The sequence below is a fragment of the Polistes canadensis genome, unplaced genomic scaffold (genome assembly GCF_001313835.1).
Source record: "Polistes canadensis isolate GaletaPanama2010 unplaced genomic scaffold, ASM131383v1 scaffold_248, whole genome shotgun sequence".
In the NCBI taxonomy this organism is placed as follows: domain Eukaryota; kingdom Metazoa; phylum Arthropoda; class Insecta; order Hymenoptera; family Vespidae; genus Polistes; species Polistes canadensis.
Window position 1 is genome coordinate 106,956 of NW_014569795.1, and position 19,660 is coordinate 126,615.

Genomic DNA, 19,660 nt, shown 5'->3' on the forward strand with positions numbered 1-19,660 from the left:
AATGATAGCTCCCGAGCAGCAATTTTTATTCTTCTTCCTCTTCCTCCTCCTCTTCTTCCTCTTCTTCCTCCTCTTCCTCCTCTTCCTCTTCCTCTTCTTCGCCTTCTTCCTTCTCCTCACCCTCCTCCTCTTCCTCCTCCTCTTCTTCTTCATCGAATTGTGGTTCCTCCAGGTCGTCATCAGCCGCAGCTTTGACATCTTCTTCACCTTCCGGTGATTCTGGATCGCCAGCTTTCTTTCCGGGCCTCTCGCCGAACCATTTCGGCAATTTCGCTATAGTATTTATATATTATTTTATTTCTTATATTCTTTCATTTCCCATATTCTTTCATTTCTTTTTTTTCATACTTTTTTCTTCGAAAAAATAATTAATTTCGCTACTTCGAAGAAGTAATTGGTCATCTAGGGACATAAATCAATATGGCCGACTGGTCCGCCATTATTGGACCAAGAAAAACAACCAAAATGGCCGACCGGTCAGTCATTTGTTTTCCTTGAAATCTTCCAAATAAATTCTTAACGATACATCCAATTGAAACGAATTAACTTAATTAATCAATCATGTAAAATCGATCCTACACAAAATGGTATTTATAAAATAATTAAAAATTTAATATAGATAAAGAAAGTATGGAATATATTGGAAGAGTTTAAGGATAATTATTGAATACATACTCTTTTGACGACCAAGGAACTGTTCTTTTTGTTGGGTCCATTGTTTTTCCATGATTTCCTTTTGCTGTTCGGTCAGACCCTGTAACATTAACGGACACAAATGGCATGCAGGGATACAGTTTTACTGACACACATCTAAACGAGAACAACGCCTGGACCATTATACTCAGAGATAGAAATATAATATTCTCTGGGTTTCTTTTTTCTGTTCTTCTTGGCGTTGAGGGGTAGTTCATGGTGACAAAAAGGGGGTTGGGGCGTTTTTAGAAATAAGGCAAATGTTCCTTTGCCTATTACAAAAAGTTAAGACACTGATTACCAAGTAAAATACGTATACCAACTTAATTTACAATAAAACCCAACAAAATCTTCAAACTATATACTCAATTAAACGAACAGGGACAATTCCAACCATAGACTTTCTTGTGTTGGTATTTGCAATAACGTTTGATCAAAATTATTCCTTACAAGTCCTCGGAATTATGTGGAACCTGTTAAATACGAACAGTGTTTCGTGCTAAATACGTGGATGGATTCTTAATTTCAAATTTTTCTTCATTAAACATTACAAAATAATCCATTCGATATTTTTTAATCGTGCTCTTTAGTGTTTTCCAAAAAAAAAAGAAAAAGAACAAAATCCAACATTTAAATTAATCATAAGTGTACAACAATAATAATAATAATAATGATCATGATAATTTATCAGAAATTCAGGTTCAATTCGATCGTTTAGTCAAACTTACGAGAGAACAAAAAAACTGTGGCAGGGGGGTCAACATTGTCAACGAGTCGTAGAAGGGTTTACGATGTGCATTCAAAAAATTCAAGCGACAAAATTGTAGGGCTAGAACATCTGGAGTGAGGGGGGGCTAGGGCTAGGGCTAGGGTAATGGCTAAGTGGATATAGAACTGATACACTTATACAGAAGAGACTATCGAATCCAACTCACTTTTGTTGCGCTTCATGAACAGTTCTGTTTTCTGTTTCCACAGTTTCTCGTTGTACTCCGCTAAAAGCGTGTCATAGCCCTGCGATTACAATTCCAACAATTCTCACTGACAAAAAACATTCTCTTTTTTTGTTTCCAATTGGACATGTGTTTTTATTTTCTATTGGGTTTCATTTTTTTCGGTTCTTTTTCTTTATTCATCGTATCTAAACTTTTACGCAACACCTTCCCCTTTTTCTATTTTTCTACTCTTTCAAAACTTCAATCCTATTTTTTTGCTTTTTATCGCACCGTTCAAAAAATCTGTTTTTACTTTAGCAACAACCCGTGAAAGGTTAAAGGTAAAGATAAATGAAAGAGTAATACTTACACCCTCGAAAAGTTTCTTTTTGTCATCGTAGGACCTGGTATCAACGCGACGTTCGTATTTCGATGCAACTTGGATCTTCGGCTAAGAATTTCAATTGTTATTTTGTTTATAATTTAATCCTGCACTTTGAATGATAATCTGTGAAGCATGTACTAAAATATTTTGTTTTTTTACTTACTGGATACTTGCCAGTAAGAGCCTCAGGATCGAGTCCTTTCTTCAAAGCCTTATGCCTCAACTGTTGTTTCTGACGTTCCTTCAACTCTTTGAGCTGCAATGAAGAATTTCAATGGATCACCATCTTAGAGTCATCATTCTCAAAACTAAGGACTTTAATTAAGTATTATTTTTAATACAATTATATTTTTAATAAATTGATACATATTGTTTATTCATTTAATTGATCTTTTACAAATTGATCCAGAATAGTTACTCAAAAATTTTTCTAAACCTAATTTAATATCGAAATTTTAATTTAATTTTATTTCTCATGGAAATTAACGTGAACTTTTCTCATTTTTATTAAACGCGATTTTACTTTAGAATCGATGTTTTATTTTCTACAGGATGATGAGGGAAAAAGTTTCAAGATAATTAAAAATCGATTACTTTTTTTACCTCCGGGTGATCAGGGTAACTTTTTGTATAGTTCGAATCGTTAAGACGAAAGTAGATCAAGTATTGGCCAATTTAATGTAATAAAAAATATGCAGATAATGAGAAATGTCATTACGGTAGACAACTCACATCGTAATCCTGACGTTTTTGTCTCTCCTCGAGATCGTACTTCTCGGTTTCTAGTTTAACGATAGCATCCCATAGTTCGGTGGCCTTGTAACGTAATTTATCGATCGACAAACCCTCAATTTCTAATGGTTTGATACGAATACTCAAAGATATCTTTTTCTCTTCCTCGAGTTGTTCCTTCGTCTTGTTGCGTTCCAATTGGGCGGATGAAAGATTACCCTAATTCGCAAAAAAGAAACAAAATTACAATGAAAATATCATAACCTATTAAATAATTCACAAAAGTATACTAAGTGAGTATCAATCTATGATAAAACACAAATTCATTTTACTATTTTATTAATTTAGCCAATAAATCTATGCAGTTTTAAAAGTATAGTAAAACAAATTGTAAACCATTCGTTTCTTACAATCCAGAAGAGGTTTCTTCCTCCATTACTGGTCACCATCTTGAAAATTATTTAATATGTAGCATTTGATTGGCTGAATACTCGGACACTCAAAGGGTTATGGTTATTGGTCAGACGCATCATCTCACGTGACAATAAAAAGTAGTGGGGATAATAGGAAATACTTGAAATGGGATGAGGGAAAAAGGAAAATTACCAGAACCGAGGCTTACATTTAACAATGTTTTAAAATGATGTGACTACTTTGTTTCAGTTGGAAAAAGAGAAAAGGAACTTGTAATTAATTTATTGGCCAATCTAATAAAATGATTATTTTTATGTTTTGTATTTTTTTCTTGTTAGAAAACAAAGAAAAAGAAAAAAGGATCGTGAACCTACTTACCGCGAGGTCCTTCTTGGTAATGGTAAAGTTAGGTCCTTTCTTGCTTGCTTGATCCTTCATCGCTTGCATCATAGCTTGACGTTTCTTTTCAGATTCCTCGAGGCGTCGTCTCTTTTCTTCTATGTCGCGTTGTTTCTTTTCCTCTGTGCAATTTTTTTTACAAAAGAAAGTAGATAAAAAAAAATGAAAAAAGAGATTGAAAAAGATAGAAAATAAAAATAGCCAGAGGTAACGTTGAAAATTGTTATTTCTTGTTTCTTTTATAGAGAATTTCTCTCTCGTGTATTATGGTCAATTAATATTATTATTATTATTATTTTGAAATTTGTTTAATAGATAAATAAATGAATACCAATTTCACGTTGACGACGTTCCTCCTCTTCCTTCTTCTTCTGAGCCAATCTTTTTTCCTCATCAGCGCGAGTGATCTTGCGCTTAGCTTGTTTTTCCTAACAAAAAGAAAATAAAATTAATATGGATAAAGAAAATTTAAACAAAAACTATTGATATTATTAGTTTAATCGAAATAAGAAAAACCTTGAGCCGTTTGAGCTCCTCCTCTTCCTTGGCTCTTTGCTTTCTCCATTCCGCGATGTATTCCTTAAGTTGTTCATCGAGATCGCTTCTCTTCTGTTCTTGCCTCTGAAATAAAAACAAATTATTTATTAACATTTCATATCATGTGTGAATCTGAACATTCTTTAATTTTGATCCATTCACACTGTATAACATATTTATATATATTTATTTCTTCTTCAATTTGATATAAATAGTTTGTGTATTGATGAAAAATCAATGTATCGTTTGAAATTGAATAATTTGATTGATATTAAAAAGAAAATAAATGAGACAAGTGATTAGGGTAACACTCACCTTCATAAATTCAGGATTCTCCCCGGAGTCCCTGGACCGTGCCGGAACGAAAACAAAATATAAGAAGACTCGTTTGTTTTAATAGTCCTTTCGATGAATGGGGGGTAAATAAAGCTCGTTGCTCCGAAGTGTAAAAAAAAACAGTTGGTCAGACTGTCTTTTCCTTTTGCAAAAAGCTTTGACAATTTTTTTGATGTCCTTCCTTTCTTTTTTTCCTTATTGTTTTATTATTTTCGTCTCATCATCATCATCATAATAATAATAATCATCGTCATTATCGTCATTGTAATCGTAATCATAGTATAATCATTCATTCTCGCGCATCGACATCAAGTTAATTGTTATGTCGTGTAATTTTTGTTTTTTTTTTGTTTTTTATTTGCGCACACATACATTCAAACGATAAACCAACTCACACAGACACGCACACACACGTACAGGCGGACGGACACGTTTGACAATGACAAATAAACAAACATAAATTAAAAGAGAGAGAGAGACAGAGAGATAGAGAGACAGAAAAATTAACGAAATTTAAATTAATTTAAAAAAAAAAGAAAAAAAAATATATAAACGGACGGACAAATAGACAGAAACGGACGGACAATCTTGATAAAAGACAACAAAATGTGTGTGAATAGATAAAAATATAGGGGGAGGATAGAATATATTATATAGTAAATGAAAAATTATAAATAGAAGAAAAAAAGTTAACGAAAAAAAGATAGAAGAAAAATGATTAACGTGCAAGAGCACGTGAGTTACTTCATTTTCTTTTTTTTTTTATATCTTATTAATATCTCATTTGTATGAAATATTATATTGGTGAAATTATGCGAAAATAAATCACTGGGGAGCAAGGAAAAAAAATCGGCACGAATTATTTTGTTTGAGGGTGGGAAGCAGGAAAGAAGGAAGGGGTTGATTGGATAGGTGGTATCTGATGGAACGAACAATGCAACAACACCGGGATATTTTTTTGATTGTAAAAACAAAACAGAAAAATAAGAAATAAAAACGTGAATGAATAAACCGTGAGCAGAATGTGAGGCACAAAAACAACGTGAACGCGTACGAAAAAATTGTTCATAGCATATTTACAATAATTTTAAACGATGGTAAGAGAGGCTAGAGGCTGGTATGGAGTTTAGAGGGGAAGGAGGGGTTGTAAATGGTGTACATAAATACATAATACGTTGAAACACACGTTGAAATTATGTACAAGAATTTGTTCTCTCACTCTGTTAATATACAATAATTATTATTAATCAGAGATAAAAACATATAATAAATAGATAGTAAGACAGAAAGATAGATAGACAGATAGATAGATAGATGGAAAGATTAAAAAGAACACGAAAAGAAAATATGGCGGGGTTGGGGGTTGTGTGTTGAATTGCGTAGAAGTATCGTGAGAGAAAAAAAGTACGCGCAAAAATTCGGGGCTGTTGAAAATTATGGTGAAAAAAGGGGTGAGATGGTTGGTTGGTTCATAGGGTGGACTAATTTTTATCTTTTCATTTTATTTTACAACGTTCATCTCGGCAGGATCTAATTTTTTTTTTTCTGAATTTTTAAAAATGTAAGAATAAACTTATTACGCGTGTACAGCATATAATACATAAGTACATATACATATATGTGTGTATGTATAATACTAACAATAAGTATTAATACATAGAAAAAGAAAACACATATGCAACCATGTAACATCGGAGTGTTGGCAGGTGTCCAGCCGACGCAAGTTAAATTAGTTGCATATGCTTGTTATGCAATTGTACTCGACCAATCAGAACGAAGAAGCTTACTACTCTACTTGTTCGTGCCAGGTTTCAACGTGAGACGAACAACAACAAAAAAAAAGATAAAGTAACTATCTTCCATTATTTTTTTTTTTTACTTTGTCCACGAAAACAATGTTGATCGTAGTAACTTAACGTTTATCTCGTCAAACAACATTTCCTGCCGAGAATTAATTCATTAATTAATTAATTATAATATATCAACTGATAAATGATACAAATGAAAAAAAATCAGATGGTTGGGGGTGGGAGGGTTTAGAAAATAATGGAACAAAAAAAAAAGCAAAGGAATGCTTTCCTGTAATTTTTTTCTGGAGAATTTGCTGCCCCTTTTCTTTTCTTTTCTTTTGCAAAATAATTCTTTTTGCAATTGACAAAAAAGAAACAAAAAATTCGTATCGGTTTGTTGCTGTGGTTTTTTGGTCAGAGCGAACGAAAAGAAGAAGTAAAAAACACAGAGAGACAGATAGATAGAAAGATAGACAGTAGAAGAGGGTGGTTGGTTGTTGGGGGGCGGGGTGGTTGAAGAGGGTTGGGGTTGAAGAAAGATTATTGACGTATATATATAAGAATAAAACAACCTTCGAGCGATTTCAACTTACTTTTGGGACGCCCTACCCCTATAAAAAAGAGAAAGTACAGAATGATTAATATTTTACTACTACTAAGAAGAACAAAAAAAACAATAGGTAAAAGTGTGATGTGTATGTGTGTGTGTGTGTGTGTGAAAAAAAAAACTAACGAAGATCGTAAACATCGCGTATTATTTATTAATATCGTCATAATTGTACGCGTGTGCGTAATAATGCATATTTGCTTTGTGTGTGCAGTAACACGTGTGTGTACGACAAACAATAATTTGTTCATATATAATATTTATTTATTTTTTCTTTTATGCGCAAAAGCACGCGTGAAATAAATAATAAAAGGCGGTATAATACGATATTTGTGCTCAGGCATAATTTTCTTTTTTTAACTTCCAAATAATTTTTGGGTATATTATCCAATGGTCATTTAAATATTGTATTCGATTGATTAATTAATTAATTAATCAATTATTATTATTATTTTTGATTTTAAATTGTGCGTAGAGATTTTCGAACGGACCACGGTTTTTTCAAGAAAACATTTTTCTCTTTTTCCCATATTTATTATTAGAATTTGTTCGTGCATTCGAAGTAAAAATATAATAGGAGAACCGATAAAAATAAAATGACATAATACGTGATAAATAGGAAAAATGTAGTACGATAAACAAGATCCATTTTGTAAACTGTTATATTATAGTGATTGCGTAAGATATTCTTTGTGTCGAGAATAGGTATTATTATATATTATTTGTTTAGGCATTGAGCCAATCCATAGTCCGTTCGTTTGTACGTTCAAGTGTATTTTATTTATCGTGTGTCTTGCTTTATATTGTCACACAACACTTTTATATATATATCTTATCAAGCATTTTTTTTTACAAAAAATGCTATATTATTCCTTTTTTTTTTTTTTTATTGTTTTTTTTTTTATTTTTAATTCGTCGGCACGATCGATAATGCGAGAAAGACGGACACGAAATAAAATCATATGCGACATATAAACGAATGCGCACGTTCAACAAATAATAACAAATGCACGAGGACGACAATATATATATTTATTAATTAATAATAATAATTAAAAGAAGAGACAAAATAATTGAAATAAAATATTACAGAAAGTAAGAAAGAAATAGAGAGAGATAGAAAGAGAGAGAGAGAGAGAGAGAGAGAGAGAGAGAGAGAGAAAGAGAGACAGACAGATACTTTTGTTGGTTTTTTTTGTTTGTTTTTTAAGGTAGGAATAAGTGTAAGTACGTATACTTGTGTATATATGTAGATATGTGTCTAAGAAAAAGCGTGACTTGTATTTTGGTATTTTGAAAATGGTTCCTGTTTCTTTTTTTTGTTTTATTATTATTCTACCGTTTTTTTATTTCGTACGTGAGAATTAGTTTAAAGTATTGTTGGTGCGTGTACTTTTTGTGTAGATTTTTGTTCGTTTGATTCAGTATTCGTGGATGTGAGGATACGTGTGTGTGTTGCACAGGGTGAGGGGGAGTGTTTCATTTTCGAAGAAAAAAAGTTGTTTGGCTTTTGTTTTGTTTTTGGAAGGAAAGGATTGTAAAAAAAGGATGGTGAAATGTAATCTCGTGTAAACCATCGACACAGCAGCGACACAGCTTGAAAAAATTGAAAACATAATGAAGAGAGACAACAGACGGACCAACGTATGATAAATTAATGGGAGGGGGTGGTGGTTGAATGATTGTTTTTTTATATTTTTCTTTTTTTTGTTTCTGATGTATGCATGTATGTCTCCATGTGGATAGATAGATGTATGGGTTGAGAAAAAATAATAAAAATATTGAGGAACGAATGGGAATACGAAGAGAAAAGGGGATGTTTAGTTTAAAATTGAAATTAATAAAAATATTCTGGATAAAGAATTATAGTAGAAGTGGTGAATCGAGGGGAGAGGGAAGTAGAATGATAAAGTTTAAAAAAAATTGATAACAAGAGAGGAATGAAAGATACGTAAATGTATTGGCAAAATTCTTTATACACCTGTGTTGGAAAAAATGTAAGAAAAATATTACAAAATATTACGAAGAGAAATAATAAAATATAAAAGAGAAGATAAATTCACATTCGTTCGTTAAATCTGTGAATCATCTTTTTTTGTAATACTTGAAAAATAATAAAAATCAAAAAATAATAAGCACGTTTCGTTTAAGGGATGATGGTGGTGTGAGCGAAGTGGTTGAAGAGGAGTATTGGAATAGATGATTTAATGTAAAAGAAAAATATATTTGTATAATACAAATATATATGAAAAAGAGAAAGATAAAGAGATAGAGAGAAAGAAAGAAATTCAATGAAGACATGATTTTGTATGTGAGAAATAATAATAATAATAATAAAAAATAATTTAAATAAATAAATCAAATAGAAAAATGGACACAAGAAACAACGAAAGAGATAAATTATAAATTAAAAAAAAAATGATATATATATATATATTATATAGAAAGTAAATATATGAGACAAATAATTGCAGCGGCATAATGGCGGCGTAATGGCGGCGTAATGGCGGCATTTATATTGTGCGTCAGCGTTTATCATTATTATTAATATTATTATTAAAATACTAAACATTATAACAAATAGAAAAAGAGCGTAAAAAAGATAGAGAAAGATAGAGAAAGAAAGAAAGAAAGAAAGAGAGAAAGAAAGATTCAGCGGACACTAACAAAAAATAGATAGAAAGAGACAGAAATAGAAAATTAGAGAAAAATAGTAAAAGATAGTAAAGTAATAATACTGACGAATCCGACAATAGACAAATACAAAATTTGTTAGGTAACAGGAAAAAAAAGAGAAAAAACACGACAACGTATATGAACAATTAAAATAGCCAATAGCTGCCAAAAAGAAATTAAAAAAACAATATATGTATATATATATATATACATATGTATATACATATATATATATACACATATAGAATTAAAAAAAGAAAAAGAAAAGAGTATAGAATTAGAAAAAAATGGCAATTATATATATACGCTTGTCTATTAATTAGAAACTTACTCGATCTTCTTCTCCGGCTGCCTTTGATTTTTCAATTTTCATAGTCAATGACACGCGGATTGGTCGCGTGGGTCGATCGGTCGACGATGATGATGGTAGTAGTGGTAATTGGTGGTTGGTTGGTTGGTTGGTGGTTCATTTTATTCGTTTTTGGTTCATTTAGGTTGGTTGGTTGGTTGGTTGGTTCATTTGGTTCATTGGTTTTGTGTGTTGTATGTGGAGAAACGGGCGGAGAAGTGAAAGAGAGAGAGAGAGAGAAAGAGATACACAGAGAGATAGAAATGAGTGATTTGGGTTTAAACAGATTTTTTGGTTTTTTTGTTTAATTAAGATTAAGTAGATAGATTAGATAGAGATTGAGAGATAGAGAATTGATTAGAAACAAAAAATATATAACAAAATGAAAGAGAAACGAAAAGAATATTTCTATTTAGAAGAAATAATGGTGTGTCCGTTTCTTCTATGGACACCCAAGTTGAATAATTTTATCGCGTGTTTTAATCTAACGTCAATCTAATTTCTCTAATATCATCATGCTTTTATTTTTTTTCTTTGAAATATTTTGTTATCAAGACGAAAATAGGGCCGAACGAATACGGAGTTCATTTTGTTTTCGAATATAATCATGGTTCCGGATTTTCGGTCGGTAAAACAGATTTTGATGAAAATGGAGTATGTATTTTTGTTGGTGTTGTTGTTTTGTTGGATACAATTTGAAGTTTTTTGGATTGTTGGATCGTAATAAAAGAAAATGTGATATACGGATTATACCTAAATCTGTTTTTAGAAACGAATTATATGCTTAGAGGCAGGAATAGTAACTACGCGCCATCCGGTCGCCCTATTTTCGTGATGATGGGAGCTGGTCTGCTCTAATTTTAAACGCCATTTCAAGAATGATCGTTCAACTGTGTATCATACTAAACGCGTTTTATTCGCGTTAGCAAAAGTTTCCATAGTTTCCTCGACATTTTTATTACAACAATAACAACGCGTGTGTTCGGTCTTACTCCAGAAAGAGAATAAAGAAAATATTTGTATATAAAAAAAACTATGATTCGTATCAACGAAATTTGACACTTTAGTGTGTTTCTCAATTATAATAATTTTATTTTTAAGCTATTATTGATTGGTCGGATAAATCTAATCTTCCCCACCAACGCCATTTTAATTTTGACTCTAACCTCGAATCCTAGACGGATGAATCATCGCGATCTCTCTAGCATCATTCTAATTAAATAATAGACCGATCTATTGTTAACTATTTTCTTTAACTATATCTTTCTCTTTTAACAAACATATTTTGTTTAACGATTATTATTATTAGATCAATGTATTCTTATCTAAACGTTTGTAATATTAATTCGATGAATAATAAATAGAGTTAAACCGCGAACGAAGAATATATAATTAAATAAATAATTATAGTGTATTATCGTAATCAAATTCTTGAAATTGTTTAAAATTATTGACAGACCAGACGTTCCTATAAAAATAAAAAAAAGTTCCAAAATAATTTTGACTCCGCGCCAATAGGTATATCCATTTATCTATTCATTGTCATTATTTTTTTCCTCGGTTCGAGAATATAATGTATATAAAATAAAAGAACAGGTAAAAAGTAAAGTTAAAAATATATGATCATAACTATGAAACCATTAATTTCAATCTGTATCACCCATCGACGTTCGTCAAATATTATTTTGTTTAACTTTTATTTCATTCGAATATATTTTGTGAAATAACTTTCGTATCGATTTTGTGCGAACTATTTGATTTCTAGAAGAAAAAAAAAGAAAAAAAAAAAGAAAACCTATTCGTTCAAATGAATTTTTTTCTATCGCAGTAAACGGCACACCGATATGGTGTACCCTCAAATAAAGTAGAACCCATGACTGGAACTTACTTCCTGTAAAAGAGAAAAATGAAAGAACGTGCGTGTTAATTTTCTTTTTGGAATTTATTTATAATACGTATAAAAATGATTTTGAGAAAAAACAATTATTAAAAAGAGAGAGAGAGAGAGAGAGAGAAATTTATTTATATATAAATAAAGAATGAATAGAATTAATTAACAATAAGAACAAATTAAAACAATGGGAAAAAACTTACACTTCCTCGACCTCCTCCTCGCTGCTGTGAAACAGAAAAAAAGGAAAACAATTGTTGTTAGTCGTTGTTACAAGGGATGGCCGGGGGCGGGGGCGGGGGCNGCGGGGGCGGGGGTTGGTTCGTTTTTATTGAAAAAAAGGGGTTGACTTGAACAAACTGAACTATAGTATTTTACACAATCAAGGACTTCGGGGTTGGGGTTGTGCTTGGGGTTGGTTGGAGTAGATGCTATTTGTACGATACGACACGATTTTTCAAGCTTTTATCTCGATTCGTTTAAAACGATAACGCGCAAGGGTTCTTCTTTCTTTTTTTCTTTTTTTTTTTTATATTTTACTCGTTGAAAATAATAATAATAATAATAACAGGAATAACAGTAAGATCTTTTGTTTTTTATTTCTTTCGAATTGCCATGTAGAAATTCAATTTTTTGTGATGCACGCTTTGATATTCTTTTGTATTACATTATTTAATTATAAATTTATGTTCGTTCATTCGCGATCTCCTACACGTTACAATTGCATTGAATTCTTTTTTTCTAAAAGTTTATTTTAACGATATAATATGAAATATGATTTTATTCTAGAAGAGAATTTCTTTAGAGCAATACCTCCTATCGTAAAACCTTTCTATAAAATGAATATTAAATCGAAATATAATGGAAAAAAAAAAAAAAGGATGCATTATCGTAATTCCGTGAAGAAAATTGCATTGTAAATAAGTTACAACACACTCGACGATCACCACAATTTAAACGTCCAACGAAAGTCTAATGGAAACTGATAGTTCGTTTTAAAAGTTTTACCGCGTAATATAAAGGAATACGATATAGAAATAAATAAATAAATAAATAAAATCTTTGCAGGACTTGTTCTCCCTCTCGTTACAAATTCAAAAAGGGGAAAATCGTGTGAACAAAAATATCAAACAAGAAAAAACATATTACGAATCGGGTAACAAATAAAAAGGGGTTGTTCGGAGGGAATAAAATATTTCTCTCTCGTTAACGAATAAACAAATTAATAATAATAAATATGAAAAACAAACGAATAAAAACGTATTAATTAAAATTCTTCTAAGGAATATACGAATTAAACGAATGAAACACAATACGACAAATGTCATCGTATAAAAGGGATTGTTGTAAAAATAAAACAAGAAAGATAGGACAGACAAAAATTGGAGACATACGTTGATTCGGTTTGACTATAACAAACGAAATGATACTTTTTTTTCTTTTTCACGAAACGACGAGATGACGATAGATGATAAAAAGTAAAAAGATAACAAAAGGGTGAAGGGGAAAGGGGGTTGCGGGGGATGAGTTTAATCTTACGTGAGAGATGTGTGGTTTTTTTCTTTTTTTTTTTCTTAACGTGTGACAACGACATCAAAATTCCGATCCCGATTATCGTCGAGAGATAGGCTCGTAAAGACACTTATAATCTTCGAGGGGTTATTCCTCGAACAACCCTCGGAATATTTTTCAATAGGGACTATTTGTATAAGAAAAATAGGGTTATATATTATATGTATAGAGAGAATAAAGATATTATATCGGTTGACGCGAGATATCATGCCAAAATGTTTTTCCCCCTTTAAAACGAGAATTATTCACTTTAACGACCTATTTCAGAATTCCTGTTATCCACCTTAATACGATTTTTTCTTTTCTTTACTTTTCTTTCATCTTTACCAACGCCATTTTGTAAGATCATCGATGCTCGCTTATTATATATATTAACCATTGATAGTACTTCTTTTATTTCTTCTTTTCTTTTTCAAAATGGCCTCTCAAAGATTTTCTTTTCTTATTCTTTTATATAAGTGTTGCAATTAATTCTGCGTTTTGATATTAAATTTGATTGTATTATTTTCTTTGTGTTTTCTTTTTTCTCCTTAAGTAATTGGGCAGTAAATTAAATTTATTATGTTTATATATATATGTATTATTTTTAAATACTTACGAGTATTGTTCCTCATCGTCGGACATGTTTGCGGTTGGTTAAGGAACTGCAACAGGAAAATGAATAAAACATAAATATTATATCTATTAAAATTATATAATATTTTTCACAATATATTAAAGATCAAATATTTCATTAATTCTTATGCAAAATTATATTACTTTTAAAACGAATATTGATTTACAACAAATTAAATCACTGTCTACTGAACAATTTAACGTAAAAATACACCAACAAAAAATATCAGTATTTACTTTTTATTAAACTTGTAATAAAAATAATTTAAAAAAAAGCATTGAAAATGCAATAAATAAATAAATATAGGGAAAAAGTGAATGAAATATCGCGAAAAATTAATCGAAATGGGGTCAATGATGCACCGACCTAAACGTAATTTGATATTCCGAAAGAAGAGAGTGCGAAAGAGAGACAGAAAGAGAAAGAGAGAGAGAGAGAGACAGAAAGAGAAAAAGTAAAAAAGAAAGAGATAGACATATACTAACAGTTTGCTAACCCTGGCCGCAAGCTCATCGTCGCAAGCTCTCTATAAGGAGCCGGGTCCCTTCTCTTCCTCGTGGTTCTAATTTTAGAAATTCACTCTCTCTCTCTCTTTCTATCTCCCCTAATACTATTTCTTCTTGTACTACTCTAATCCAATATGGCGTCCATTTGACACCACCCCTTCTTCCTATCCCAAATTTTCTTCCAACGAAATCTTTTTTCGCGTTGCAACAAGGTTTTTCTTGCAAAATTATTTAAAACCCATATTTATTACGAAAGAATGCGGACAAAATTTAATTCGAATTTAGGCTAGCGTTAACCCTATAATAATATTTAGATTTTTGATCAAAGTAAAGGAAAAGAAATGCATAGAAGTGGATTACAAACAAAAACATCCCCATTACGCGTATTGTCAGAAGAAAATATTGTTAAAATATACAAATTTGCGAGGGGGTTGAAATTGAGAGGAGAGTTAAATGATTTTTTTTTTAACTATACGTTCGATTTAAGTGTCATTTACGTAACCGTTGCAAAAAGTAATAAAAATAAAAAAACAACCAATGATTTTCCGTAGCACCATTTCGTACGGCCTACGCGTAAATGATTTTTTTTATAAATTACAATGCACAGTCTTGAATAGATTTCATTTTTGATCATTCCTTTATAAAAGTGTATGGCGAGGAATGCACTTTTCATTGACGAATTTCAAACATAAAAGATGGAATTTATTCTAGTCCATTTTTATACATATATATATATACTCTCACTCTCTCTTGTTCTTTTTTTTTAAATCAATTATCCTATTTTTCTTCAAACTTTACGTACAAAAAACTGTTAAATATAATGGATTATTTAATAATTAAATAAGATAGAGAGATACATATATATATAAAAATTAGAAATAATACAAACTATGATATAAACACATACACAAGGTGTCTAAAATCAAGAAAAGAAAAAAATTAGGTCATTCCGTAGCATGTACCAACACCTTGTATATAAATAGATCAACAAAAAAAAGAATAAGAAGAAGAAAAAGAATAAGAATAAAACGAAAGAAAAAAAATATTGAATGTAACTTACATTAGATCGATGTGAATGTAAAAAATATGTACTTTTTGTATGTTTTTAAATGTATGACGGATAGATAGTGGCGTGTGTTGGTTGGTTGGTGGGTGTGTGTGTACGTGCACAAAAACGGGGTTGACTGCTTGAAGTCCCAGTAGCTGAAGTAATGAAGATGGAGCTTTTATAAACGAAATATACACACACACACGCACACAAGAAAAAATATCAAAAGATAGAGAGAAGTGACTCGAAAATGTGTGAGAAGAAAATGACCAAAAAAAAAATAATAATAATACAAAAAAAAAAAAGGAAAAAAAAGAAAACAAGGAAAAGAAAATGAAAAGAAAAAAACAGAGAATAAAAAGAGATGATGAGCTTTTTAACCGATGGAATGTCGAGTCCGCACAACAGCTCGAGCGGCTCTGAACTCAACTCCGGACTGTTCGATCTGAGAACGGTCTCTGAGTACAGATGAGTTTCACCAGTTACCTCGGAACCTGCAACTTCTTCTTCTTCTTCTTTATTTCTTTCTTCTTCTTCTTCTTCTTCTTATTCTTGTATGTGTTCTTGTTCGTTCCTCTTCTTGTTCCTCTTCTTCTTCTTCTGATTCTGATTCTGTTTCTGTTTCTGTTCTTTGGATCCTTACTTCTCGTTCGTTACTATTAATAGAAAGGAGATCTACGTTCGTGGGGTTCGAGCGTGATACGATCCTGGCCGACGATACCTATTTTCGTCTAATGGTAGTTACACGTTCTTTTCTTTACCAACGAATAAACTGGACTCTCTCTCTTTCTCTTTCTTTTTCTTTCTCTGATTCTCTTATCTTATTTTCTTTTCTTTTCTTTTCTTTTCTTTTCTCTATTGGATTGTACCCTCTAGTTTACACTTCTCTCTGTCTCTCTATGTGTGTATGTGTGATGTTTTAATTTCTTTCTGTTCTCTGGTAACATCTCGCCCCCGCATTTGTTCGAAAAGAAATTTGTTGTTTAAATCAATCTATCTGATTCTAATATTCCATTTATTTAATTGACTTTTAATTTCCTTCGGTTGTGGATTATTTTTAATTGTCCTTCGTAATAGGATGTCATTTTGTATTTCAAATTTGTTATATAGTATTTGATTACTGTCTTCTGGTACAATCCTATTTTTTTTTAATTTATTTTCAGTTTTGATTACGGTATATTGTATAATATAGTTTATATCGAAATAATTATTGTTAGAGTATATTCTTATATTATTAATTATCCAACCGAATAAAGAATCAAATTATTTGTAATTAATAAACTATCATAAATTTGATACTTCCTCTATCAAAAATGAACTTCCACGATAATAAGAAAAGAATATTTTTCGATTCGCTACAATAATATCTTCTCAATTTTAACTTATTTTTTTCTTTCATTTATTTTCTCTTATATAATTTAACTCAAACAAACTCCACCGCAATTTTCTCTCGAATATTTAAAAAAAAAAAAGAGAACTTCTCTCTTTATCGCGCGCATTTTTTCTAATTCTGCGAGACGAAATATAATATAAATTTAGTATCTTCCCACGTGTTACTAAATTTACATAATAATTCAATCCCTGATCATTTGTCAATACTTATTGTTAAATTAAATTAATATATCAAACAGTTAAGATATATATAAAAGAATAATAGTTTGAAATGTGGAATTAGAATCGGTAAGAATTTGCTTGAAATAAAAAGGTGCATGCAAAGTAATATGGGGGGTAGGGGTTAAAATTTAATATGTTTTCTAATAATTGTAGAGGGGATAAATATCAACATATTTTTGATAAGATGAAGATATTTTAAATACAGTCTGGAAACATGAAATCTTTGAACGTGTTGATGAACGTTCAAGTCCACGACGAGTGCCTCCTTATATGGTGGGACCTACGAACGAGAGAGGGCGCACTGATGTACGTGTACAGAAATATAAAGTTTCGTGTAAGCTTCGAAGAAAGATCAGACAACGTTGAGAAACCAACTCAAACGTTTCTTTCCATATAATACTTCATATCAACTTCACAAACTACTACACTATACTCATTTTGTTAATATTAAATTACATATTTAACATAATTTCAATAAGGGTTTCTTCTCATAGTATAGGTTTGCAATAATCCCCATAAAGGGTTGCAGAAGTTAACCAATTGCTGTACTATTATAGTATATGTATATATTTAACGTTAGGGGTTGTAATATTAATTGTAAAATATATATTATAATTATATAATTAAGAGTCACGGTTTAATAATATTGGGTATTATCAGTTTTCTAAAAGGCCTATCTTTTCCACCAAATCGAAGCTGACCGGATTCTTTTCTACCACCAAAACCACCACCTAAAATGATACACAAATATTTCAAAAAAATTGTATACGTTTTACTAGTAAGAAAATTATTATAGAAACCATTTGAAAATGTCTATACCTAATCTTCTTGGTTTCCAACCCTTCATAGTACGACTGCATTCGAAGTCTACAAAAATATGATATCCTTTAATCGTAGCATCTGTACTACGTCTCAAAGCTCTTCGTGCTTCATCAACGTTTCTCATTTCAACGAAACCGTAACCTTGAGAAAGACCTGTTACTATATCCACTATAATTTTAGTTGATAAAACCTCACCATACCTAGAAAAATACTGCAATACATTATAACAATTTACATTTTTAATGTCGTTTGATAAAATTCTATTAAATGTTTACCTCCTTTAAATCTTGTTCCATTATTTTTGGGCCAAATCTTGCAACGAACAGCGTTCTTTCAGGCTTAGATTTTAAACCATGAGGTGGTTCATAATGAGCTTGCATTGCACGACTAACAGCTTTATCGTGTGGTTCAGTATCAGTTCCATCGATACTTCCAGCTTTTAAAGGATCATATTCTTTCGCATAAGGTGTCCACTTTTGCAGAGACTGTTCCTATAAATAATAATTTATATTTAATATATATTCATAATGTTTTTATCATTTTATATTTGTAATTTCTAACCAAAAAAAATATTGTACATTATAAAAATTAGAGGAGTAGAAATATTTCATATTAAAAGCAAGATCTTCATTAGATATTAAATAAAGTTAACTTGACGATATTTTACAATTTTTAATAAATAGAAAACAAAAACAACTGACCATTATTATTTATTAATTAACTTTGTAAACACTTTTGGGATGTCCCTCTTTAAAAAAACTGCATCGCGCTGCCATCTGTGCGCAGCAATCGAAATTATTTCTCGAGATATGCACCAAAAGAAGTATAATTTCAAACATTATAATATACTTTTAATAATAATTCAAATATTTTCCAATACATGTATATGATTCATTTAATTTTAAAACAATACAAATCGTTATACTTTATAAAATTATTGCAAAACGTGTTTCATTATTTAAACAAATTGTTTCACGTAGTCATTTCGAAACCGCGGCATATTTCAAATACGAAATACGTGAAATAATTTCAAAATAAATAAGAATAAAATGATATATATAAATAATATATTTGATATCGATCATGACAATAATTGCAAGAAGCTAGCAAAATGTTCATTTTCATTTTTGCATACACAGACACACACATACACACACGCACATTAACTGTACAGTAGTAAAATAATATTTATTTAAAGACACAACAGGTGCATTCTACACATATAAATATATTTACATAATCATACAAAATTCTAACTCGTCCACGAAAATTCATAAATCAATCGTAAAACATAAACCTTCCTTTTACCTTGTCCTCCTACCACTACACCCCCCTTAATGACTGTTTTCCTGTGCCAATATCGTTTTAACAAACTACAACTGCGACATAAATCACAAAACTTAAATAATCAACTATAACGAAATTGATTTTAAATAGTACATTAAAACCATTTGAAATATATACAATTTGATTTCTTAATTATTAATATAAATTGATAAAATTTCAAATGATTCTTCTCGACACCTTCTCCCAAAAACAAAACCAAAAAAGTATCCTAATTATAACTAATCAATTATTTCATAATATTAAATAAAAATATTACGAATATCTAATACTTGCTTCGACATTGGGTTGGAAGATAATTTGTTCTTCGTTTTAATTCAATTAAAATAAATTAAATGAAGTAACACTTTTAGACAAGATCTAAGTCTAAATTTGCACCCATTCGTTTTAACGC

At 30.6% G+C, this 19,660-nt stretch overlaps 2 protein-coding genes across 12 annotated transcripts; both read right to left on the reverse strand.

Moving 5' to 3' along the window:
- Positions 1-25: 25 nt before the first annotated feature.
- On the reverse strand, positions 26-16,068 carry LOC106790575 (troponin T, skeletal muscle). 11 transcript variants are annotated; one of them, XM_014755568.1, is made up of 13 exons: positions 15,868-15,962; positions 15,499-15,641; positions 13,915-13,960; positions 6,815-6,832; positions 4,411-4,441; positions 4,075-4,179; positions 3,890-3,986; positions 3,538-3,680; positions 2,746-2,964; positions 2,177-2,269; positions 1,999-2,079; positions 676-754; positions 26-273 (listed from the first exon to the last, which is right to left on the reverse strand). In XM_014755568.1, the coding sequence occupies exons 3-13, from the start codon at positions 13,938-13,940 to the stop codon at positions 26-28; spliced, it is 1,140 nt and encodes a 379-aa protein (XP_014611054.1). In that variant the 5' UTR covers positions 13,941-13,960; positions 15,499-15,641; positions 15,868-15,962. The 11 variants fall into 11 exon arrangements, with proteins under 11 accessions (XP_014611054.1, XP_014611058.1, XP_014611056.1 ...); XM_014755572.1 differs by lacking the exon at positions 676-754 and adding an exon at positions 1,629-1,707; XM_014755570.1 differs by lacking the exons at positions 15,499-15,641; positions 15,868-15,962 and adding an exon at positions 15,973-16,068.
- Positions 16,069-17,478: 1,410 nt separating this feature from the next.
- On the reverse strand, positions 17,479-18,714 carry LOC106790578 (U11/U12 small nuclear ribonucleoprotein 35 kDa protein-like). Its single transcript, XM_014755587.1, has 4 exons — positions 18,624-18,714; positions 18,198-18,413; positions 17,920-18,133; positions 17,479-17,831 (listed from the first exon to the last, which is right to left on the reverse strand). The coding sequence occupies exons 1-4, from the start codon at positions 18,624-18,626 to the stop codon at positions 17,731-17,733; spliced, it is 534 nt and encodes a 177-aa protein (XP_014611073.1). The 5' UTR covers positions 18,627-18,714; the 3' UTR covers positions 17,479-17,730.
- Between the last annotated feature and the right edge of the window lie 946 nt (positions 18,715-19,660).

Bases quoted from the DNA above. Each gene is read 5' to 3' on its own strand.
- LOC106790578 (XM_014755587.1), bottom strand. The intron at 18,134-18,197 runs GTAAACATTTAA...AATGTATTGCAG, and splicing joins TGGAACAAGATTTAAAGGAG to TATTTTTCTAGGTATGGTGA. The intron at 17,832-17,919 runs GTATAGACATTT...GTATCATTTTAG, and splicing joins TTGGAAACCAAGAAGATTAG to GTGGTGGTTTTGGTGGTAGA.
- LOC106790575 (XM_014755570.1), bottom strand. From the start codon at position 13,940: ATGTCCGACGATGAGGAACAATACTC. The intron at 2,080-2,176 runs GTAAGTAAAAAA...TGAAATTCTTAG, and splicing joins CTCTTACTGGCAAGTATCCA to CCGAAGATCCAAGTTGCATC. The intron at 274-675 runs GTATGTATTCAA...TAAATACTATAG, and splicing joins GTTCCTTGGTCGTCAAAAGA to CGAAATTGCCGAAATGGTTC.